At 45.1% G+C, this 24,481-nt stretch overlaps 1 protein-coding gene across 2 annotated transcripts; it reads left to right on the top strand.

Moving 5' to 3' along the window:
• Positions 1–1,058: 1,058 nt before the first annotated feature.
• Positions 1,059–22,575, top strand: LOC308155510 (protein FAM222A-like). Of its 2 annotated transcripts, XR_013937404.1 has the most exons (4): positions 1,059–1,165; positions 10,241–10,394; positions 19,425–21,895; positions 21,948–22,575. XR_013937404.1 is itself a non-coding variant. In XM_080528838.1 (3 exons), the coding sequence occupies exons 2-3, from the start codon at positions 10,277–10,279 to the stop codon at positions 20,864–20,866; spliced, it is 1,560 nt and encodes a 519-aa protein (XP_080384964.1). In that variant the 5' UTR covers positions 1,059–1,165; positions 10,241–10,276; the 3' UTR covers positions 20,867–22,575. The 2 variants fall into 2 exon arrangements, 1 of the variants encoding a protein (XP_080384964.1); XM_080528838.1 differs by having other exon boundaries at positions 19,425–22,575.
• The last annotated feature ends 1,906 nt before the right edge of the window (positions 22,576–24,481 follow it).

Below are 24,481 nucleotides of genomic sequence, written 5' to 3'. Positions count from 1 at the left end.
ACACACACACACACACACACACACACACATACATGGAGGGGTGGAGGTCCCACTGCACCATCAGAAAGTAATCATTTTCTAGCAACAAGCCATAACAAGCTGCTATCAAGAGTTACCATGGAGACAGTGTTTTGAATGAGCTGTGTCTGCTGTAAGGGCACATTGCTGATGAAATTATAATTTGTGATGGAAAGGTTGTCAGAATGCAGCTGCAGTTCCCATCCAGGTGTGGAATTTGCAAATCTTAGGCTATCGCTGGAAGTTCTCTGGGGGCATTAGGAGGAGGTCTACAGTAGTACTGGAAATCAATGTCAAGAATTGTAAAAAGAAAACTACAGAGTAGAGTAAAACGTTATTGTATGCCATTTATGTTGCTTTGATGTAAATGTACATTTTGTAAATGTACACAAGTAATTGATTTATCTTTTCACCAATCTATTTCATGCCAGTCTGACAACATTAGGCCCAAATTCAGTATCACAGACCAGATCTAGCCTACATTGGGTGATTTGTGTAGTTGTCTGATGATATCTATAAGACAAAAAACGCACAGGCTACAAGTGGACTGCACACTGTGTCAAACTATAAACTGCTGGGACAGATTGTCCAGGTTGCTCCAGCTCACATACACGTGATCAACTAATCATGAAGACATTCTTTTAATGAATTACCCTGTGGGTCAGGATCAAGAACTAAGCAAAAAGTGTAGGTTTGAGCATGCACATTTCCATGTATTATCATGAACCATCTTGTGTATGCCTACTGTTACACTACGTGCTATCGCTTTAAGTTTTTCCGCGAAATAACAACGTGCTCAAGTAGACGCTTTCGTCGTCACCGTGGTTACCGCCTTCTGTTTTAACCGATTGGTCGAGCCGTGGGAATATTCAAATGAACTCTGAATTGATTGGTCTGATTCCGGGTCGTGGGAGTTCTGAGAATGCAGCCTGTCACTTCGACATCATAGTTCGGTCGGCTGAGGGACGAGCGATATGGAAGGGACGCTTCATCAAACCAACTATTTAATTTCACTTATCTCCCCACTTGTCATTTCGATGAACGTTTTTTAAGTTACCTCCTTCATGGATATTTTCGGAAACGTTACCCTCAGTCTTTCCGGACATCAGTGGCGAGGTCTCTTTTGCGGAGGAAATACCAAACAGGGGTGAGGGGAACAAGCGATCAGCCGTGTTGGCGAGCCAAAGATAAACAAGCTGTGTAACTGAATGATATGTGTGAGAAATGCGGTTTATTTTCTATATCAATCCATTAAAATCAATCCATTAAAATATTTTCTTGAGTTGTCAGTCAGGCTATCCGTTCGTTTAAATTCGTTTTTAAAAAAAGATATATATCAGCAGGTGCATTCTTGCCTAATGGTAAATAGCCTAATGTAGGTATAGCTACATGGACGTCAGGAGCTCCATGGGGTTTCGAAATGGAGGAAATTAGTTTATGAAACATCACATTCATTTATGAAAGGCTACTGTATGCAATCTGGAATTAATTGTCGCAGCTGCTCAATTGATGGATCACACATAAAGTGGGGAATATGATCAAGATGCCCTGTGCGCAATATGGATGAGTGTCTCGCCCTCCGTCTAGAGCCTGTCTTGTCTGGACTCCTGTATCATACGCGTATCTGGAGGATTTATGGTTTTACAAAGATCTGAATGCGGCATAGGCCTATTTCTTGGAAATAGATCGGAGACGGATGTGCATGGGACCTATATAGGCGGCGGCCAACAACCAGGACTCGCTCGTTTGATCCAATCCTAGTTGCTAACAAAACCAAAGGTCCTTGCTTTTTGGGCACAAATTATAGTACAGCTGTACCTTCCAAGGCAGCATAATGTAGCCTATTTCGATGTGTTGAATAGCCTATGTTATATAGCCTACGATTGTTTATTATTATTATTATTATTATTTACGTTGTAGCCTATGTGCGTGCGCGTTAAGCTCTGGAAATGTCATAGCGCTTCGTTTGGAACTTGTCTGCGTTTAGGCTCATTAGAAGCGCCAAGTTCCATGGCCCGACTCCCTAGAGTTGAGCGGAATGGTTTTGTGACTGATGTACAGCGGGCAATAAAGGAGGACTTATGTGTCAGTCCCAGTGGCTACAGGAAATGCTTTGAAGTATATTATTGGACCCTTCAAAGCTGCCTCTGGAAGGCTTAGTTTCCAATTCTATTGTCAAAAGCCGGCGGAGGAATCATCGCACCTCATTGCACCTGTGTAAAGGTTGAAGGTTGGCCGCTGCAGAGGGCCATATAAGCTGCAGATTAGTGCCGAGGTGTGACATTCTATCCTGCATGCTTTCCTGCATGTGTCAGATCATTTATTGGGCAGAGAGACGGGAAGTCACAGCTTCCCATCCGAGATCCGAGCCTATAAAAGAGAAATACATCATACACGCCAAATGTGCCGATACTGTCACTCCCCAAGCCTATTATTCGACATTTTTGTGTGACACAATTTGTGGTTCATGGTGTATACACTAACATCGGCATGTTCGAGCCTTTCCTTAGATGCATTAGATAGTAGGGAGGACTTGCCTCTGATCTATAAGGTTCAGGAGCTGAAACACCTTGAATTATTGTTTTAACGTGATGCTTCTGACAACACATCAGAAATATTGTGTATTCCTTTCCTCATGCATAATTTGGTATCATTATATGGTTGCCTCTAAATATATTTAAATCATGAAATAAACATTATGGCCTTTGAGTTCAGAGAATGTAATTAAACTAAATGAAAAATGCTGAGACTTATACCCTCCCCCTCCACACTAAGGAAATTGCTTTATTCATACATCTTGAGTTGACATTCAATCCGTTTGACTGGTCTACTTTCATAATTCTGTCAAGTCTGCAGTTGCAGTGGTGAAAAAAAATCTTAATTTCAGCTGCCACTCAATGTGTAGTGGATGATGGAGCTTTAAGCCAATGTAATTACTCTGAAATTGCCTTTGCTCTGCATGTGATGTCTGTATTGGTTTTGACACAACATTCTTAATATTGGAGAACATTTCGTTTTGTTTTTGAAGGATGGAAAGAATGTTTGATGTTCTGGGTTGCCATGTAGCTAGCGCTGAAGCTAGACATAAATAGAATAGTAGTAACATAAATGCATTAGTCTCTCTCTCTCTGGTTTATTTTCTAGTTATTGACATGGTGTGTGTGCTTTGTCTCGACCCGAGTAATGGTTAAAAAAAACCTTTCTTTTTGTGGCTTGGCCAGTATCAGAGCCTAGAAGGGGTAGAATTACATACCAAGTCATGTGGAAGTGTCCCTGGGGTTTCCCACACATCTCCACACACCCCATCAGCAGTTTATCTCCAGCTCTCTGATGAGAGGGGATTTGTCATCTGCTTGCCTGTTCCCCTCTACTCCATATACAAGGGATGGATGGCATGGCTTCTTTATGAAGGATCTGGGTTGTGAAATGGGTTATAGAGGCTTACTGTGTGCCCGAGGCCCCTTCCTTTCAAGTGCCAGGGAAATGAAGGAGAGTGGTCTACCTGAGATTTTCATTATGTGAGCCTGTTTGTTGGCCTGGGGACGTTCCAGTCTGTCACTGACATTCTTTTTTTCCCCCACTAGTGCTGGGATTAACATATTATATAATATAATATATTATTATTTTATTCTACCTTAAAAACCCTACCTAGAGAGAGAGAGAGAGAGAGAGAGAGAGAGAGAGAGAGAGAGAACAAGAGAGAGACAGTCAGAGGAAGAGATAAAGTGACCTCAGAGAGGGCATGTATGGACGTCCAATCACCCTGCTCCACTTACGGGGATAATGTCAATGGCTTGGTTGCTAAGCAATTCCTCCCGTGCATCCATAGTAATCACCTTTTATCTCCTAAGGATGTCGTGTGTAATTATGGGCTCGCTGCCATCTTTTGAAATCTGCCTAATTGGTCTTTTTTTATTTTGATGGGATGAGGGAGCAGAGAGAGAGGGTTAGGGGGGATTGGGCCTCTGAGGTCATGTGGGGGGTGGGGTGGGGTGGGGGTGGGGGTGGTGGTGGTAAGGTCTCGGGCTGTCTTTGCTCTATTTGCCATTTGAAATAGCCTAGTCCTTATGTTGTCTACACTGTTATTATGGTACTCAGTCATTCTCAAATGATACACATACATTCTGATTGCACTCAGAGCAATGTTATCTGCCCTTACTGGGAAGGCAGCAGGCAGAGGTCATTTTGGATTAGTCCAGGGACTAAAGTCCTATTTCTCCCAGAACACCCGTTTTTTCCATGCTGCTCTGTGCAGAGCTTATTATTAAGCGTGGAAAAGGAGTTCTCTCCCGTGTGAGTACCCTGCAGGGAGCATTTACCAATCTTTTCTCATGAGTTCTCTGTTTTATTAACATTTTTAATGACTTGAAGGAACCAGTGACCCTTAACAGCATAATGAATGGCCTTGCCTGCTAAGGGGAGGGCTTGGTGAGAGTGGGGGTGGGTATGGAGGGGGTTTTGGCAGTGAGAGGCACTACTATAGCCAGAGCTAGCTATAATTTAGGAACATTTTTGCTTTGTAGACGGGCTCACGGTTTCAAAAATGTTTGTTTTCTCCTGATCGTAAGTTAGCAAAACAAACATGATGGTTGAAAAGAGATTGATGAACCCAAAGGACCTAGCTGGTGGATTTGTTCGTGTCTGGATTGAGAGTGTACCTTTCATAAATCATTGTACTCGTTTACAGCCTAGTAACAGTGAAAAGATTTGCTTGAGGTCGGCTAACTGTTCTTTTCAGTATTTGCAGTATTTGACGTCAACACTGGCTGTGGTCCAGTCTAGTCTAGTCTGGTTCTGTAAATCAACTTCAGCCACCATGCTGATGTACTGTACAGTATAAAGTGAGACAGAAGTCACTAGGCCTATGTTCTAACTAGAACATGTATGTATGTATGTATGTATCTATGTTAACTGATTAAAGACAAAGGCATTCTTTTGATTATTCCCTGGGTTGAGCTGTCACAGTATTCGGTCTCAGCGGGTATGACTAGCAGTGGGCGGATCATAGACACACTGCATCTGTAGATCAAATTGGGTAGTTAGTACTGTGTGTGTGTGTGTGTGTGTGTGTGTGTGTGTGTGTGTGTGTGTGTGTGTGTGTGTGTTTCCGTGTGTTTCCGTGTGTGTGTGTTTCCGTGTTCAAGTCTAGCTGTCAGAAAGCCAGAACGTCTATGGCACAATATGAATGTCATTAAAGCATGGACCATGCCTCATATTGTAAAATGACTGTTGTGGCCATAGTCGTTTCACGGTTTTATTTCACAAGAACAATGTCCAAATTAAGAGATATTGGTGGAGGAACAGGTGTGCCTGTACAAAAACAGGAAGTGAAAGCAGTCGTAGTCGGCGTGCACAATTTGAAAACATCCAAATCAATCCAATGTGTGCATGCGGTAATCCATAATGAATAAAATATGATGTGTTTTCCTTTATTACAATGAGATTCATGTGCAGAGCACGGCAGGCTTATTGTCATAAAGGATACCGTTGGTCTTAAAAAGATACCGCTGGTCTTAAAAAGCAGCTAAACCATCTTCTCCAAGGCTGGAATTACAAAGCCTCACTCAACTGGGTGCTCAGGATGGGGAATTTTGATGGGAAACATCCGTTTGGACCAACACAGGAGAGATCTGGACTCTCAGCCTCACCACATTAGCTAGGAGTGGATAAGAAAATGCACTGTTTACCTTTTATTCACTGTTTACACTGTTTACCTTTTATTCACTGTTTACACTGTTTACCTTTTATTCACTGTTTACCTTTTATTCACTGTTTACACTGTTTCCTACCTTTTATTCCGTCCTGGCCATTGCCAGGCTCTACCCTCCACCGATCATTGGTTTTACCTAGGCACCACCTGTGTGCAACGACAAGCATGTGTGAGTCCAAGGCTTCTCTGAGGTGACCATTAACGATGCCCTAGTAGCAATGTATTCATGGGCCCCCCCCAAAAAAACTTTTAGGATAACAGTGAATAGCCTCCTGATTAACATCCCACATGAATGTGTATGATTTTATGATTTCCATCAATAGCCTGAAGAGTCTCAGGGATTTCATGTAGCCTGTAGACCCAGTGTTGTATTTATTTTCGGTGTATTTCCACCATGAGCTTTAAGAATTGAATAGAAATAACAACTCAGAAAGCCCTGCTTAACACTGTTGTAATACCTTTTACAGGAGCTAATCTCAATGGAAATGAGGACCATTGTCATCAGCCTCGGGCCTTCAGCTCTCCTCATTGTGCGGGGCAGAGCGGCTCGGAGTTGTTTGGCTGTCCTGCCGTTCAACCTCGTGTTTTTTTTATTTATTTTTTTTATTTATGAAGAGAACATAAGAGAAATCTGGTTCTCTCTCATACCGTGCACTGACGCCAATTATGCAAACTATTAGAGAATTTAACCAGGCCGTCTCTTATCGGCTAATCCGGGAGTAATAGATTCCATTAAAAATGCATGAGAGGGGGGTGCAGAGATGAATCCAGCAGCAGCTGTGGCGCTGCTGTCTGTCTGTCAGACCCGGGCTCCTTTACCCTGTCTCCATTACTCACACTGGACTTGTGTCGACCCAGTGGGTTTTTCCCCTCTTGTCTAGGGATGAAGACAGTCCAACCCAACTGTGCTCTGGTCTGGTGCAGACACTTGGTCTAGCCTCTATTCACACCACTAGGTGTGGAAAAGGAAGCTTTGATCTGCAAGTTGTTGGTGCTGTGAGCCAACTGATTTCCGTAACTGACTTTGATAGAAGGTCAGTCTTTTAAAATGTATAGATACGGAGTCTAGGAAATGAATTATTTATCTATGAATGATCATTCAGTAAGCCAATGTTTTGTTCCTCCTGAATCTGTACGTGCTTTTGGGCCTGTCAAGGCCTCCTCAGTGGGGCATGGAAGGAAGGACATTAGCATAGCACTCTAATGCTAATCCAACTAGAGAGTGAAAAGGACGCTCAGCTTAAACCTATTTTCATTATCATCTAATTATTAACTGAGGGTTCTGAGAACTCCAAAGACAAGCTGAGAGGATTGGGGAAAGGGGGGGTGGGGGGGTGGGTAGGGGGATTTTAGTGGGGATGTGAAGTGAGTGTGTCTTTTGTCTGTGTGTTTTTGTGTTGGTTGAAAGGAAGGGTCTCAAGGCAATGTTATTCTGCTCCAGTCAAGGCCCTGGAGGCCGTTCTAAGAGGATAGACTGGAAGGTCAGGCGAAGGCTCTTATCTGTGTGCACTATGAAACTGTTGTCTGCCAATGAGGATGGCCTTTCTAACATCGTTAGGGGTTTTCACTTAAAAGCCTAACGCAATTGTACTTCTCAACTCCACACAATCAAACAAATATCTCTTCTTTTTTTTGCATGGCGATAGTGGTGCTAAATTGGGGCGTGCAGATATTAATTGGCCGATGGGGCACTGTGAATTCAGTCACTTTGGCTATGATTCTGAAAATAGTCTTCCTTGATTCTTCAACCTGACAAATGACTGTAATTCATGTCAGGCACACTTTCTAAATGAGGGCTTTCTGGTTGATGTTACTTATCAATTGCTCTGAAGAGAAGGCATATCCCAGGGGATGCCATCTGGATTCAGTTAGAATTTTAGAGGATCATTCAGTACTCTGTCAGCGCCCATTTAAACCATAACAGCCGTCATTGAGCTCCCCCATCACTGCCCTTCTCTCTCCCAAAGTGACCTTGTTATCTTCCCACACAGAGCCCCATCCTGAGCCCAGGAAAGACAATAGCTTGTAAAATGAGACATTTTATTTTGCTATGCCATTCCACTAGCCCCCCCCCCCCCCCCCTGCCCCTCCAGAAATGAGACGATCATTGATGGAGGGGCCAATTTGTCTGCCAAAATGTCCTTATCAGGAAACCTTGGGAGACAAAAGATGGACTGCAGAGCGAGGGGTCCTTATCTCCCCAGCAGACCCTCAGCGGACCGCATCATGCCTGATAAGGCCTCTTATCGGCCGCACTGATGTCACCCCAAAGTGGCAAGGATTTAATGTCCTTGCCACTCAAACTTTGTCCCCTTTTCTCATTAACTATTGCCGTGGAGACCTTGCAAACATGAGCATAGGGAACGGGAGGGTGTGGGGTGATTGGTTGTGAGAGGTGGAGGAGGAGCTCACTATGAATCGGGAGCTACCATGGCATGGTTAATTTGAGAAAATCTCTTCTCCGCATTTGTTTTGTTTGAGGTTTATAAATGTCAGAAATGCTGGAGAATGAGTTACAGTTTGGAAATGCAGGAAATTAATTGGGTAGATGACCATGTTTTTTTTCTGGTACCGGTTGACAGTTAATGTAAGCTATTCAACTTGGGTTTGGTGCATTCTCAACTATCTCTAAAAGTTTCAACAATATCTTGAATTGTGAGATGTTCTGCAGGTGTGATTTTTTTGTTTCATTTATGGAAATGGTCTAAGATTAAGGATAATGGACATCACAGAGAGAGCTGGGCCTGGAGAGGTCTGTCAAAGGCGAATGTATGAGCTTTTAGCCTCAGATACTGACACTCAAGTGGCCTGAGACTGCTCTGAAATCACTTTGATCTGAAGTCTCTGTCTTTTTAAAAGTCAGTCTAATGGAGAATGGAAAGGCACTTTAAAGCTAAGTTCTTAGTTCTCACAAAACCTCTTTATTTTACTTTTAGATTTTATAGGATGAAAGAAACGTTCTGTCAGTTATGCATGCCATTTCCCTTTTACTCTCCCATTTCCCCTTCCAGCAAAAACATTGTTGCTTAAATAAAGCAGTGGCCTCTCTCTGTGAATTGTAATGCCTTCCTTGATGCATTTGTATCCAGGAGCAAATTGGGGGAGTAATGGAAGGTATTCTGATACTCTGCTCTCGTTTTCCGCTGGTAAAGCATTGAAGGCATTTCCCCAGAGATTCATTTTCTCTCTTTCTCCCTGCCTTTTCTCCTCATCCCTCTTTTGACAAATGTGTGGTAATGGAAGGGTTGTTGTGAAATTGGTATTCTTTTCAAAATGGAGTCTGACCATGAAGAGGCTTTTAGCTTTTCAGCTGTGTGTGATCAGATGAGAGAGAGAGAGAGAGAGAGAGAGAGAGAGAGAGAGAGAGAAAGAAAGAAAGAAAGACAGAAGAAGAGGAGAGGGGATGTCTTCAGGCACCTGACTAGAATGAAAGCCACTATGTTCCTTCCTTCTTTTGAGGTGGAGGTAATCATGTTTCTGCAGCCAGTCAGTGAGTACTCTGTCCTGTGGGTGACTCACTTAAGCTGCCCTGTGGACCTGGAGGGAGAAATGAAAACAATAAGCTAAAATAACTGGAAAAGAAGAGAGGAGGAAGACAGGCAGAATAAGAAAAGAGGAGGAAGACAGGCAGAATGAGAAATAGAGTCCGTCGGAAGCCAGTGTGTGTACACATGTTATAGCCACTACAACTCTCAACTTGACATGAGACTTCCTCTAGTTTTTCATCTTTATATAGGCCTAGCTAAACGTGCATTTTGATTGTTGACTCAATCAAATGATCAAAGAGGTCATTGCCGGCACTTATCTAGTCTACGGGGACTAGGCCTATAGATAAAGCTCTACTCGGTATTCAGAATGATATCCGAATACTGTAGATGTGACTTACTTAGATGTAATCAGACGCAAACACACAGTGCAAACAGTGAAAGCCATTTTGGGAAAGGAGCTGCTTTAGGCTTGTCCCTTCTGATCAATACGACCATCAATTTATAAAGCAATTTTAGAGTCCCAGTGCACCCGGGTTGTGAGAGAGTGACGGGAACAGCCTTGCAGCTACTTGAGGCCTTGTAAATGCTCTGTGTTATAGCAGCAGTCAGAGCAAGATGGATAACAGGAAAGATCCCTCAGAACGTCTAAGCAGAGAGGGGGGAAGTTGAGTCGATGTTGAGTGATATTATATTCCTACAGTAGATGTGTAGCCTCAGCAGTTCATGGGGGGGGGCTTGCTGAGTTTGAATATGGTAATATGGTCCAAATGCAGTGTTATTTAGGCTATATAAGAGGAGAGCGAAGAGCAGGATGCTTCGGAGAGCCTAGAGAGAGACTCCTCAGGGGATATAGGCCTCTAGCATCCATCTGCAGTTTGCTTATAGGCTTTGACTCAGGTTTTGATAAGAGGCTCATGTTTAACTACCAGCTGCTTGTAGTGTGATACATCATTAAAAGTAGAATTAATGTTGTTTTTCTTTCTCTCTCTCCCTATTCCACATCCCTCCCCTCATCCTCCCCCAGGTTCCTCTGAGCTCTGTGTGGCTGTAGAGAGTCGCCATGTTGGCCTGCCTCCACAGACGGCAGAACCTCTCGTCTCAGCACCTGGTCTGCACCCCCAAGGTCCTGGATGCTCCGCAGATGCAGTTGACGCTGCCGCCGCCCAACACTCGCAAAAGTGAGTCGCCATGTCTCTCTCCCCACTGGTCTCTGCTCCTGAGCAGCACCCAGAGCTGGAACACCCTCTTGGTGGTCTGTGGTTCACATCAGCAACAGGAATCTGCACTTCATATACTGCCTAGTCCAGAGACGGAAGCGTATAAGAGAACCACGCTCCATTTCTGTGCAGTCACTGAGAGACTCTGAGAGACATGTTAAACATGTGGCGCAGTTGTGTTGGTGTCTGTGTGGAGTAGAGTAGTGGACCAGTGTAGATCTCAAATGACAAATAGATCATCGAGAACAATTTGTCACCCTGGCATGCCGGGTTCATACGGGTGTGTAGTGTTAAAACGGGCACCTCTGTAACAGACGTTCCTCCGGGCATCTCATGAAGTTGATCTGCTTTAATGACGCCCCTCAGCTGCAGTAGAGGAGTGAGGCCCTGCAGGGCCATGGAGCAGCAGATAGCCTGGCTCTCTCTGGGAAGGGTGAGTTCACCTTGGCCTCCTGCCTGCCTGCCCGCCTGCCTGCCTGCCGAAGAGCACCCAGGGTTTATCTCCTGCTCACCATCTGTGTGAATCCTCCCCAGCCTTTATCATAGGTAGTCATCTCGCAGTCTTTAATTTAATTCATGAAGGCATTGATCAACGCTGGAGCGCGCCCGTCAAGGGCACACTCCACTCCCTCACTATATTCCACCCACAACTTTTCTCTCCAGAACTACTTGTTCCCCACTTTGTACCACAACAAACCACTACCTCAGACATGTACTGTACAGACACGCTCAAGCCATTCTATTCCAGACAAGGAGATGATAGCCCAGTAACACACACTTAGCGCGTTGGGTTTATTCTGCCGGCTACTCTGATATATTCATGCAGTTCTATAGCTGGGACCATACACAGCCTCTGAAACCAGCCTCGATGTGCTCCTACCCCCAGAGACCCCCATGTAACATTACACACTAGGGAAAGATGGCCTCATTCCCAGACCAACAGAGGTCTCCCTTTTGAACTCTGATTGACAGAAAAAAGCCCATTAAAAACACACATGTTGTGTTAATCAGCAAATCTGTGATTGCAAGCAACCATGTCATAAAGAGAGATTTCAAAAGGCATTGGTTATGGTCCTCACTGCCAGCGCAGATATGATCAAATGTAATGCGAGGAGATGTTGTGACTGTTACTGATGAAACCAGTACAGGACATTCTGAGTTTATCTTAATAGATGCCCATAAATGATTTACCTAGATGATGTTAAACGAATTGATTAGAAACAGCACATCATGCCCTGCATATCATACATGATATTAGCATTTTATGATTAGTGGTGTATAATGAAAAACGCATAAATTGCCTTACTGATTATCTTCGAGGCCGATGACTAATTGTGTCGAGAGATGTTGACAAAACGGTTGAATTTGCTTTGTAGCCTAGTTCTTGAGGTTCATCGGCCAGATTTTGTGCATAAAAACCCATAAATCCACTTTAATCACATAGAAACGGTTCGCTGTGGTCCGTGAGAGCCTCCCCTAGAGCCTACCCTACCCCCATTTCCCCCAACCCCTCATCTCTCCATCCGTCTCCCGGGGTGAAACGCCCCTTTGTCTCTGTGTTATTAAATATTAATTGGGAATCAGTGGAGCACTTGTCTGCTAAACGCTGGAACAGAAGGGCCTAGTTTGCCTCAGGCAGAACCAGGGGCGCCTTTCTCATCCTGTTTACCTGCAGGACCCATCCCCCCCCCCACCCAGTGCCTCATGTGCAGCGACCGTGTGTTGAACAGCATCCCCCTCCCCTCCAGCTCTCTAGCCTGACATTTCAAACACAACTGACTGGAGCCTTCTGGTCAGACGGGGGGGGGGGGTGGTTAGATCGAGTTGACATTTTCCAGTGGGACACTCGGAGCAGAGAAAATACTGCACAGGTTTAAGGTGAACACTTACATTCAGAGTGATCCCAGGTTTAGGTGGGTCTAGGCAGTGGAACTCAATCTCAGTTTCTCACAGAGGAGTCCCCGAAGATATGGTGGATGTGTGTGCGAGTCTGTGAGACTGAATGAGAGGGTTTATGTGATGAGAGCTAATGAGAGCTTTGCTTTCCTCTCTCCGCTCTTGGCTGGAACGGCGCAGCGGATCTGGGAATGGCTTTTTCCCACGCTGCCGGCCTGTGCTTCCGGAGGGCTCTCTTTGAGAGGAGCGCTTTTTCCCGGCACTGCCGAGCCGAACAGAGAGGCACAGAGACAAATGAGGAGTGACACTCGCTTTAAGAGGTATCCGCCTGAGTCTCTTCAAGCACACATAACTAAGTGTTCAACCCTGGGGTTATGAGAGAGAGAGGGAAAGGGAGAGAGGAGGAGGAGGAGGAGGAGGAGGGCAAAGGAGGGAGAGGGAGGGAAAGGGGGAGAGAGATGTTTTTGTGATATGTGAGTGAGTGAGGGAGAGGTAGTCAGTGTAACAGAGTGTTGTGTGTGTGTGTGTGTGTGTGTGTGTGTGTGTGTGTGCAGAGAGACAGGTGGTGCTCCGGGTTGCCAGGTTCAGGGCGGGGGGGGGGGGGGGGTAGTGAGAGTTGGAATGGTGTGTATCGTCTTCATGTTGAGTATGTACAGCTGCACACAGAGGCTCTGTCTAACCTGTCTGCCTGTGGGAGTCCTCAGGTCAGAAACCCTGCTCACCTCCTCAGAGACTCCTCATTCATACTAACGCCGTTTCATACGGACGGATGACAGAGAGCTGCAGGTGCTGCATCTGAATGGGTGTCCTCTGTAACGGGTACGGACCTCTGCAGAGCGAGACACACAACACTGATGTTGATAAAAAACTGAAAAACGTTGAGTATCTTTTCAGGAAGTTGAATGCATGAATCAGGCTTTGAGTTGGGGTTTGCCTTAGAGGCGAATTACTTGCTACACTACTACACTACACAATAATGTTACCACGTTCTAGCACCGTATTATACCGTTTTCTGGCAGTATATTGTGTGGTGGACCTGAAGCAGGTCCAAATAGTCAATACTAGGCAAGGCGTCCTTGCTTTTCCCGAGCAGCAGGCTAGTCAATTACAGAGCCACTGCTCTCGCAGCTGAATGGAGGCGGGGTCAATTAATTACATGGGTTCTAATGAGTGGGCCTATTAGGGACAACTGTGCTCGTACGAGAGGTTGTCATGGCAACAGGGGGGGGGGGGGGGGCATGGGCTATTCGTTTTAACATTGTTAATCAACCTAGTGTCAAGGACGAGATGTGGTTGTGTAGGGCAGATAATGTGGAACTGGTTTGGAGTCGTTGGATTACAATATTGAAACACTGGCTTGTTTTCATGTGACCTTTGGTAGTCTACTGCTTGTTTGCTCGTGATCCAAAGCAGGGCACGGAGACAGAGTTTCTGAGTGCTTCTGTGCCGTGTCTCTCTTCAGGATTAGGGGTGCGTCAACATAGCAAAATGTTAACGATCACTTTTCTTTGTGTAATAGTTAGACAATGACCAACATCCAAATGTCAGCTACGTTAGCGATTGTTCTATTCTGTGGAGTTAGCCGGCTGTGGTCATTCTTTCCCGTTCCCTAATGTTAGTCTTGTAGGCATGTGAAAACCAGGAGAACAGACTTTCAGTGGAAATGCGCTGAGCCAGTCCAACTGCTGTTTTTAGCTCTGGCTCAAGGGCTTGTTTTGCCCGTTAATCAGTGATTAACTCAAACGGCTCCAAAACAATGAGGTCTCCACTCTGATCTGCGGGGAATTGCTTTAAGCGTGACCATGGGAAAAAAGATTAGCCAGTTTACGGCGACTGAAAGCATCGTGTGGGATTGTATGGGGGTGGATTCGGTGCAGGGTTACGAAAGATTGGGGTATGGTAAATATTAAAGACTGGGGGATGGTAAATATTAAAGACTGGGGGATGGTAAATATTCAATGTTCTACATAACCTCACCAATAGGTTTTCACCCTTGACTGTTTATCATTGATCAGATATAACCTTTACACACACACACACACACACACACACACACACACACACACACAAGGAAGAAGCTAGGATCAGGAGCTTCCAGTGGAAGTGGGCCAGTGTTTCCAAGCACGGTGCTGTAACAGTTAAAGCAGCATGTCCCTAGCCCCACTCCAACCCTGGTGCATTCAAGGCCAGCGCGCCGGAGCCTCACGAACATGCGTTCCAAATCCCAAGTGCTTCACCTCAATCACCCCGGTAAAGGCGAGAGAGAGAAAGAAAGCAGCTTAAAGGAGTCACAGAATGTAAATTTGTAAGCACTGTTAGACGCCCTCGGCCAAGGTTGCCTGCTAAGTAAGGGATGTTATATTCAGCGCAGGGCCTTGCATGTGGAGAGGGCTTAAACTGGGGGAGGGTTCTCTGCCCCTCTGTCTCTGGGCTGAGGAGTGTGATACCTGGTGCAGTTAGCGTGTTTGGGTGATTACGTGCTTAAGGTCAGACCGCTAATTACCTCGCTCTGTCACCCCATGCCTAACAAAGCTGTGTGTGTGTGTGTGTGTGTGTGTGTGTGTGTGTGTGTGTGTGTGTGTGTGTGTGTGTGTGTGTGCGCGCGTGCGCGTAATACACTTGCGTTGTCTTAGTAGGCTTTAGAGCCAATGTTTTCTTTTTGTTATTCACAGTATTCTGTCCCGGATTTCCATAAATATGTAATGCTGCCAGGAAAGGGCAGTTGGCTGTGCACTCATTTAGCAAAACAGGCCTTCTGAAAGAGGGGGATGTTGTGTTTCAATTTGCATTGTGATTTCAGTGGTACAATGGTAGTCTTTTGGTTTGTTGCATTTTGGATTGGGAAAGTAAAAAGAACCCAAACTCTGGACTTCATTCTCTACATGAATGACTCCTCCTTACAGTCATGTGAAAAGGTTAGGACACCCCATACGCACCCCATAGAATATGTACCGGTAGTTGTTTCTAAAGAAATATGGGCATATCAATATTTGATCTTCTTTCAAACAATAGGCCTATCTATAGATAAAGGTGACAGAATTGAACCAAAAACAATGACATTTTAACTTTGTTATCATTTATTTAACAAAAAATGAACAACTGAGGAAAACGTTATGCCCTATGCCCTAATAGCTGGTATTGCTTCCTTTGGCTGAAATAACCTCAATTAGACATTTCCTATAACTGTCTACCAGTCTCTGACATCAACTACTAGGGTAACGTTATTCCCACTCCTCCATGCAGAATTCTTTCTGCTGTGTGATATTTGAGGGGTGTCTTGTATGCACAACCCGTTTCAAATCATCCCACAGCATCTCAATAGGATTAAGATCCAGACTTTGACTTAGCCATTCCAGAAGTCTCTGTTTCTTTCTTTTGAGCCATTCCTTGGTGGATTTACTGGAATGTTTTGGGTCATTGTCATGTTGCATGACATCTGCTTCAGCTTCAATTTTTGGACAGATGGTCTCACATTATTCTCAAGCACCCTCTGATACAATAAAGAATTCATAGTGGATTCTATGATGGTAGCTGACCAGGCCCTGCAGCAGCAAAGCAGCCCCAAACCATGACATTTCCACTCCCATGCTTCACAGTTGGTATAAGCTTCTTGTGCTCAAATGCTGTCTTTGGTTTGTGCCAAACATGTCTTCTGTTACTGTGCCCAAATAATTCAACTTTGGATTAATCTGTCCAAAGCACATTGTTCCAGAGATCCTGGTGTTTGTCTAGGTGTTCTCTGGCAAACTTTAGTCTTTAGAGTTTGTTTTGCACACCTCCCATGAAAAACAAACTTGTGCAGTCTCTTTCTGATGGTAGATGCATGTACTTTGACATCAACTGTACCTTTAGGTCCCGTGATGACATTTTAGGATTATTTGCTTTAAGCATCTTGGGCTGAACTTGCTAGGACAGCCTGACCTAGCCATATTGGCAGTTGTTTTAAATGTTCTCCATTTGTAAATTATTCTCCAGACAGTGGAATGGCTGATTTCTAATTGATTGGAGATCTTTTTAAATCCCTTCCTAGACTCATACACATCTACAACCTTCTTTCTGAAGGCCTCAGAGAGCTCTTTTGATCGCGCCATGGTGATACCACTCACTTTAACAATCAAGCGCAAACCAAACTAAATGTCTGAGGTTTAAATAAGACAGGCTCCTCCAAAATCTCTAACGATGTTCTAATAATTGATTCTAATTTTAGGTATTTTAAGTAGTAATAAATGTGGGGGTGTCCTAACCTTTTCCTCACAAGAAAATTGCTTTTGTATTAATTATTACTATTAATTACATTTTAGATTTCTTTTCAGTTTTATTTGTTTAGTTATATTACCTCCGTCTCTCAATATTGTTAAAATGAAGATCAAATGTCCATGTGTTTAAATGTGTTGAAAAAGATAACGATTTTCATGGGTTGACATATCTGTTTCACATGACTGTATATATCTAAACGCCGGTTCACCCTGAGGCAGTTCCAGTACTGAATAGAAATCTGTTTGATCCAGCAACCCTTTGGTCATTTGAACTAAAAGAAAAAGGCATTGCTATGCCGTGGCTGACAGTGGCATTGAGTTGATGAAGTGTTTGAGCAGGGTGGGTCTGCAGTCCCACCAGCAGGGGCCTCAGTTGTTGCTACATTAAGCCACTGACTGTGGGTGGCATGGCGATGTGCTGCGTCTCTGTGGCTCTGACAGGGCTGTAATCTCTGGACTTATGGAGCGAGACGGCCTTTGAAGATGAGTTAGCATTCAGAGTGTTTGAAGTGTTTACGTAACAGCAAGCCGATCTCAAGAGCTCAGGGCAAAACACTAACGCCGTGCCAAACAAGGGATGGCACCAACAGAAGCTTGTGATTGGTTTCACAATATTTATCTCTCTGTGGTAATGAGGCGAGATGGTTCAGTGCAGAATGGATGTTCTTTGTGCAGTGGTAGTACTTCTGACGTTGTTGGGTGTTGCTGAATGAGGCCGTTTTTTTTTTCTCTCTGTCTTCATGTGATTTTCATAATAGGTAGCCTAGCTTAGCCTGTCACTGAAGTAGGCCATCTCATTAATGGAGAGGAGATTTGGTGCTCTCAGGTGAAGATGACTCTTTGTTCAACGTGTCCAGGGGGGTGGTGAACTGTTGTCTCTGTGGAGGCCGGCGGACAGCAGTCTGGATCCAGTTCTGGGTTCCTCCCTAACCCTGTGTGGAGATGGAGACTGCTCTGGTCATGTACAGTGGGAGCCTGTGCACGTCTAGAGGTTGTGTAGACATCTGTTCAACACTTGGATGCCCTTGTTTTCCTGTAACACTGTTGTATAGCGATACATAAATAACTAGTGTTTTGCTGTGTTGTATTTCTCTGTGGAATTCACTCAGGCTGCTGGCACTGGGAGCTGTTCCTCACGCTCCACTGGGAGATGATGCCGCGATGGGTAGAACACTCCACCTCTCCTCTTTCCTCCATTTTAAACACCCAATTTACTTCCTTTATGAGATGGATCTTGTAGATTAAATCATTTTCACAGTTGGAGGCTCATTGTGGTCCTGAAATGAAATGAACTCCCAAATCAATTCCGAACGGGAACAACAAGTGGGCTTTCTCTTGCGCGGCTGAAGTACCTTTTCAAATGGGTTTTGTTATTGAAAATGAAATGAAGTGTTTTGTTTAGATATTTTCATTCTCCCATTGTCGCCTCTCCCTGCTTTGTTACATAGGCCGTGTTGGTTTTCGCTGACTACAGAATAATCTAGGTTAATTTCAGCACTTTTGCTTTTCATGTCAGGAATTCCATAAAAGTGTCGTTTGACGGGGTGGTGGTAATTTCTGCCAGGTGATTTATTGCTTTTAAATGGAGCGCCTTTTCCGCCTCTCCTTTGTCGCTGTGAGTTAAGCAGCCATGAAATTGCCTGAATAATGGTGTTTAAATCCAATCTTGGTTTGTCCCCTCAGCTTTCCCGTACACCATTCAATAGAGGTCCCCATGGAGATTGCTCTTTTTCCAGCCTGCCCCGACTTTCTCCTCACAGTTTAAGCTCCAGGCTTTTACATTAGAGTCTATACAGGTTTATAAGAGGATTTAGAGGTACAATTTTTACAGGTAGGTAGCCTTGAAAGAGTTTAAAGCTCTCTCCATCTTGAAGTCACATTAGAGATGGTCGGATTTAGCCTACACCAGTCTCATTTGTATCACATGTGCGGTAGGCTGTAAGATATAACAGAAAGACAACACAAGGAATTAGCGGAGGATGATTCTCATCAGACTCGATTGAAGGATATTGTCCGTCATACTTTATGGGAAACGACAGCTTTACCATTAAGGTTTACTGTAGATATGGCCTATATTAGAGACATTATGACCACAGCTGTAATATCCCCCGCTTCATCTTTTACCCAGGGCATCCTACGGCTACGGTAGTTTAATGGCCAAATGTCACCAAAAGAATCCCACTTGAGCCGCTGCGATAAAATTGGCTTTCCCTCTCCCCCCGCTGCCTCCTGCTCCTCTCCCTGATTTCCCAGGGTAATCCGATTCTGGGTTGAAATAAGTCCGAATTAATTTCATAAAGCACTGATCAAACAGTGCCTGAGGTGTCTCCCTCCCCCAAATGAGTTTAAAAGAGATGCAGATGTCTCGGGCTCCTCATCCAGAATGGAGGGGAAGGTGGGGAGGAGGGGGTGAAACTCTGGAGTGTAAAAGGGAAATGGAGGAGACATTACAATAAGTGGGGTTTTATTACACAATCCTTCTTCTCTCAGCTCTGCTCCTTGGATATTGTGTTCTGACATGTTTTGTTTATCGGTCGGAATGTTTATCACAAGCAGTATTTTTGAATACGGCTTCTGTGGAAAGATCAATACACTGAGTGTCTTTACTTTGGCAATGCTCCAGCTTGCAAGTACAGTATCAAGCCAGATTGTATTTGTATACAGCATTCCTGTTCCTCAGTACCAGGAGTAACCAGGCTAGAATCAGAGGTTGCAGCTCAGATATGGGTGGTAGTCTTCTGAGGTCCTTCTCTCCCTATAGTATTCTAACCCGCAGAGGCACTTTGTGTTAGATGAATTCTTGGAAGTGTAATGTTCTTTTTTTGTTCTTGCATTTCAGGTGAGGTGCCCTCCATGACGTCGTCCCGGTATCCCTCCGCTGCCGAGCTCGATGCCTTCGCACATAAGACTGCCAACAGCCCCCTGGCTATCAAGATCTTCCCCTCCAACATCCGCGTGCCCCAGCACAAACAGATCAACAGGACTGTGAATGGCCTGGACACCACAGGCCCACGCTACAACCCCTACTCAGGAGGCTACCAGGGGGGCTTACTGGCCGTCGTCGCGGCCTCCGTGGTGGTCAAAGGCGTGGTGAAAAACTCGGAAGGGAAGAGGACTAAACATTCCCCTGCCCAAAGCGCAGTGGCACCATACAACCCTCTCAGCACCAGCACCATAGGCAGCAGACATGGGCACAAGGCCTACCACATAGGCTCCTGCAAGCTACCTGAAGTGCCCAACATGTCTGTACCCTCCAACATCATCATGGCTACCTCCGTCATCCCCACCACAGGCGGTCAGACTCTGGCCCCCCAGTCTGAGCTGGCGGACGTCCACAGTCTTCTCCGGCACATGAACAGACACCCTCAAAGCCAGTCCCTGCAGCAGGGGGGCCAGGCCCAGCCCAGCCCCTCTCTCCAGGCTGTCGCTGCTGTGGCCTGCTCAGACTCGGGCTTCGCCCTGGGAGTGCCGCCCCAGACCAGCCTGGCATACTCAGGGGCAGTGCTGCCCACTCAGAGCGCAGACATGGCGAAGGCTGGCTACCTTGACGCAATGGACTACAGTATGTGGCAGCGGCAGCACCAGCAGCAGCAGCAGCGGCAGCAGCAGCAGCGGCAGCAGCACTACCACCAGGGGGCGCTGAGGATGTACAGCAGTGCTCGGGGAGGCAGCGGGGGAGGGGCTGCAGTCAGCTGCTCCCCAGAGACCTGCCTTCCATTGGCTTGTTCCACACAGCTCTCATATAGGCCCCACCCCCTCAGTGCAGGCACTAATGGGGCAGGACTAGGGGGCGGGCAAGACCGGGTCAGCTCCTCCCCTCTAAACTGCGCTGCCATGCACGGGGAGTTTTCCGTCGGCCAGTACTTTGCTCCCCCCTGGAACAGTGTTCTGGTGACTCCCGACAGCGACTGTTACAACCCTCAGGAGCTTGTGCCTGGATCCTCCATGGGCAGGCCGAGAGACATGGGGCTCTCCCACCCACACCAACACCACCAGAACTACCACCTCAATCCCCAGCTCCACCCTCACCCCCACCCCCACCTCCATCCCCAGGCCTACACCACAGACCAAAGCCTGGGCCTCTGCTGTGGGCTGCCCAGTACCAGCCTGTGTCATGCCTCTGTGCTGAGCAGCAGCCTGCAGTCTCTGGAGTGCCTGATCAGTGACATCCACCCTCCCTGCATTAAGGAGCGCATGCTGGGCCGAGGCTACGACGCTATGGGGATGCCCCGGCTGCTGGATCACCAACAAACCCACATCCAGCTCCCTGTGTTCAGATAAGACATGCCAGGTCCACACAGACCACAGGGCCACTAGTGTAACATGACTAAAATCTCTGTGGATGGAGGTGGGTCAGTTTGGAGAGACCACTTCAGGATGAAGAAACATGCCTTTTAGCGTGTGCATGTATGTATTGGTAGAGGGCTCTGTACTGTAGTTCACATGTGTGAATGAGTGTTGTAAACCTGAAAAGGTAATGATAATCATGGCTGACGTGAAATGCCAGACAAATGACGTTTAAATGTTTTCATTCATATGTTTTCATTGACCAAGCAGTGGATCAGTTCACAAATGCCTGATATATATACGTATATATATATATATATATTCCTCAGATGATTCCAGTGTTGTGCACCATGTCTGAATCAGCTTGATTTGGCAAATTTTCCATGTTCTGACATCCTTTTTTGAACCGTTTGAATATTTTGCCACTCGAAGTAAGGTGAAAGGTGACCTTATGATCCTTCTACTGCCCTTTACAAGGTGCCAAAATGCTTCTTCTACAGAGGGCATAAACTCCAGGCTTCGAGGCTATCCACTTATTTCGGTTCATACCTTACACTTAACTGATTGACGAAGGTCATTTAGTATAAAGCACTGTTTTATAGAATGGAAAATGACGAGTTTGACTTGTCCATGGGGAATGGTGGCTGGAAACAGTAATGTTGAAAAGAAGAAAAACTTGAAACTTGAAATATTTTTTTTGCTGTTTGTATTTGTTTGGCAAATATGTGTTGGCTGCTAATGGGGATTTCTTTCTTTATATATTGCATTTTTTTTGTTGATGTTGTGTTGTGTCCTCTTGAGTGATTACAGTATGTATCCAGGCTGTTGCTGAACCCCATGTCACAAGCCAGATATCTGCTAGCCATCATATTGTATAATTTAAATGATTTGAATGACCTAACTCCATAGAATCATGTTTTATCATAATGTACCTCCATTATAATGTTTGGTCAATCATATAGTTGTAACCAAATAGAAGCTATTGAAGAGCTCTCATTGGTTTAATGGACGATACACAGCTCAGCCCTATATGGCATTTCCTACGTCTCGACTGCATGCCCAAACCAATACTGAGGCATTGAGCGTTTAAGTTCACATTAGCTTGTCTGTATGCTTGTGTTGACACACATCTAGGTGAGTCTGTTAAGTCTGATCAAGTTGGTGATGGGAGACATGCAGCATCAGCATCAGATGGCATGACTATCAACTTGAAGTCATGAACTATGTTCTATCTATTATAATAGCATTGCTCTAAGAATGAGTCAAGTTCACTGGAGAGGTGTATCCCTTACCGATTCCCGATCACTCTGGGAAACATCACTGGAACAACAAGCATTCCCTGTTTTCCCCTCGCGTTCCACTGCTTTTCTGTCACGGTTTTCTTCACGAATATGATATTTACTTCCTTTCTAGGGCTTTATCTGATGGCCTAAGATGTATGACAGAGTAACTCTGTGTGTGTGTGTGTGTGTGTGCACACTGCTTCAGTGATCATGACTTTATTTCCTTCTACCAGTCAGGATTCTGTTGAATGACAACGTCTGTAACAGACTCAATGATTTTGAAGTGCAATTATAATAATAATAATAACAATAATAATAATAATAACAACAACAACTACAACAACAAAAACAACAACAGGTGAGCCCTCTACAAATGTACTGTTGAAATGACTACATTTATGTATGAACTCAAATCCCATACCCACTTCCTGGTTCTTAATTGAGATTGTCAAATAAATCTAATTTTTTCTAAACCCAAACAGTTGTTTCAGTCGTTTTTGTATTGTATTTTTGTGGTTTTTAATGTGCACATCTCAGTCATACAGGTCAAAGTCTTAATGTTTAATGGGGATGTTTAAGACTAAAATGTCAATAAGAGGAACTAAGACAGAAGGTTTCGGCTATAATACGTTCAGGTTTTGAAGGAAGGTACCCACAGCACATGTGGCTACAGAGGTTCTATGACTGAGATCCCATTTTAAGTACGTAAGTAAGTAGCCTTGAGAACTGATGGTTCTCGAGCCTAATGGCCCATAGGAGCAGGAGCCCATCTCCTGTTTCAGTAGTATGAGGTGGCTTGATGTACAAGTACACCCCCTGGACATGACGCTGATATGTCAGCAGTGTCTTACCCCCAATCCAACCCTTAATGCTGAGTGCCAAGCAGGGAGGCATCGGGTACCATTTTCTATATTCTTTGGTATGACTCGGTCGGGGATCGAACTCACAAACTCCCAATCTCAGAGCGGACATTCTAACCGCAAGGCCACTGAGCTGGTGCTGATCCCATTCAAAATGTTATCTTTATTTTAGAGCTGCACGTCCATCATACAATTTGAATCACCACTCTCTGTGGGTTTACAGTGTGGACTGGTAAACCTGGGATGTTATTGTTATTTTTAGCGAAGGATTCTATTCTTCACAGTTCAGTTTTATTACTGTAGCCAGGGGTGGCTGTTAGAGCTTGGGGCAGGAGCTACTGCAACCTTGGAAGAGTCATATATATGGAAATAGGAATCTATAGGCCTTTTCCCACTCTTTTTCCTCCCCCAGTGTTGCATTTGTGTGTGAAAAATGTGCACTCTCCTCAGGATAAATGTGCAAGAATATATTACTTTTAATAATGTATATCATCATCACATTATTCAAAAATAGGCTAGGCAACTCTGAGCTGTTAAATATTTAGCCTTGAGATTTTGCGCCTACAGCCCTGGTTTTGCATCATTTCCATGGTCCCCCTTCTCAGCCTACCACTGCCAAAATTCTACTTCTTAAAGGTGTGACCATTCATGTAAATCAAAGTCGTCAGTGGTGGGGGGCTGGGGGCATCAGTAGGGTCACACATCAGTTTAAAAGGCTGAACCTCAAACAAAAACACACAGGATGTTGGCAAGCCTGTCGGAAGCACATCTGCTATAGATCCAATTGCAGGCTGTATGTTTGACACCCCTGGCTGTAAATGGTGGGTGTTAGCTTTGTGTCCTTAATGTGTGTAGGAGGTGTTGAGGCAGCCTGTCGTTGAGGTGTTGTTGCCATTGAGGTCTGGGCCCTGTCTCAGGCCTTGTGTGCCTGGAGGCTGGAGCCTTCCTCCCTGGCTGTCTGGCCTGGCTCCCCTGGAGGCACAGCTGTGCAGATAAACCTGCAGGATTACAGGCCCTGCTCACCTTGCACACACTCACACAAGATTAGAGTCCGCTGGGAGACGGACAGGAGCCGCTGGCCCTCAGCAGCAGAGGCACACAAGGAGAGAGGACAGAGATAAAGCAAGAGAGGAAAGGTAATAGATGAAAATTGGGGTCAGTTGAAAATAGGTAGAGAGATAATCAGTGAGAGGTGAATGGCCTGGGGGAAAGGAAAAGTTCCCCTAGAGCTGGCACTTTGTGTTGCCTTGTCTGCATGAGCTCAATGAACAGCAGAGTGCTCCTATATTTCATCAAAATGTATGCCATTTTATGAAAAGTGGAAGGGTAGGTTCCTGCTGTGTGTAGATAAGTAGGGGGAGACATCTGCTGGGTGAAAGTTGTAACTGCATTTACATTACATTTTAGTCAGACGCCTTTATTATCCAAAGCGACTTACAAGTACATTTGTCTAAGTAAGTGAATCA

This window comes from Nansenia antarctica, assembly GCF_963989245.1.
Source record: "Nansenia antarctica genome assembly, chromosome: 4".
Lineage (NCBI taxonomy): Eukaryota > Metazoa > Chordata > Actinopteri > Argentiniformes > Microstomatidae > Nansenia > Nansenia antarctica.
Note: the sequence above shows the minus strand (reverse complement) of the source record. Positions and strands in the feature narration are given on the sequence as shown.

Bases quoted from the DNA above. Each gene is read 5' to 3' on its own strand.
- LOC308155510 (XM_080528838.1), top strand. From the start codon at position 10,277: ATGTTGGCCTGCCTCCACAGACGGCAGAACCTCTCGTCTCAGCACCTG. The intron at 10,395-19,424 runs GTGAGTCGCCAT...CTTGCATTTCAG, and splicing joins GCCGCCCAACACTCGCAAAA to GTGAGGTGCCCTCCATGACG.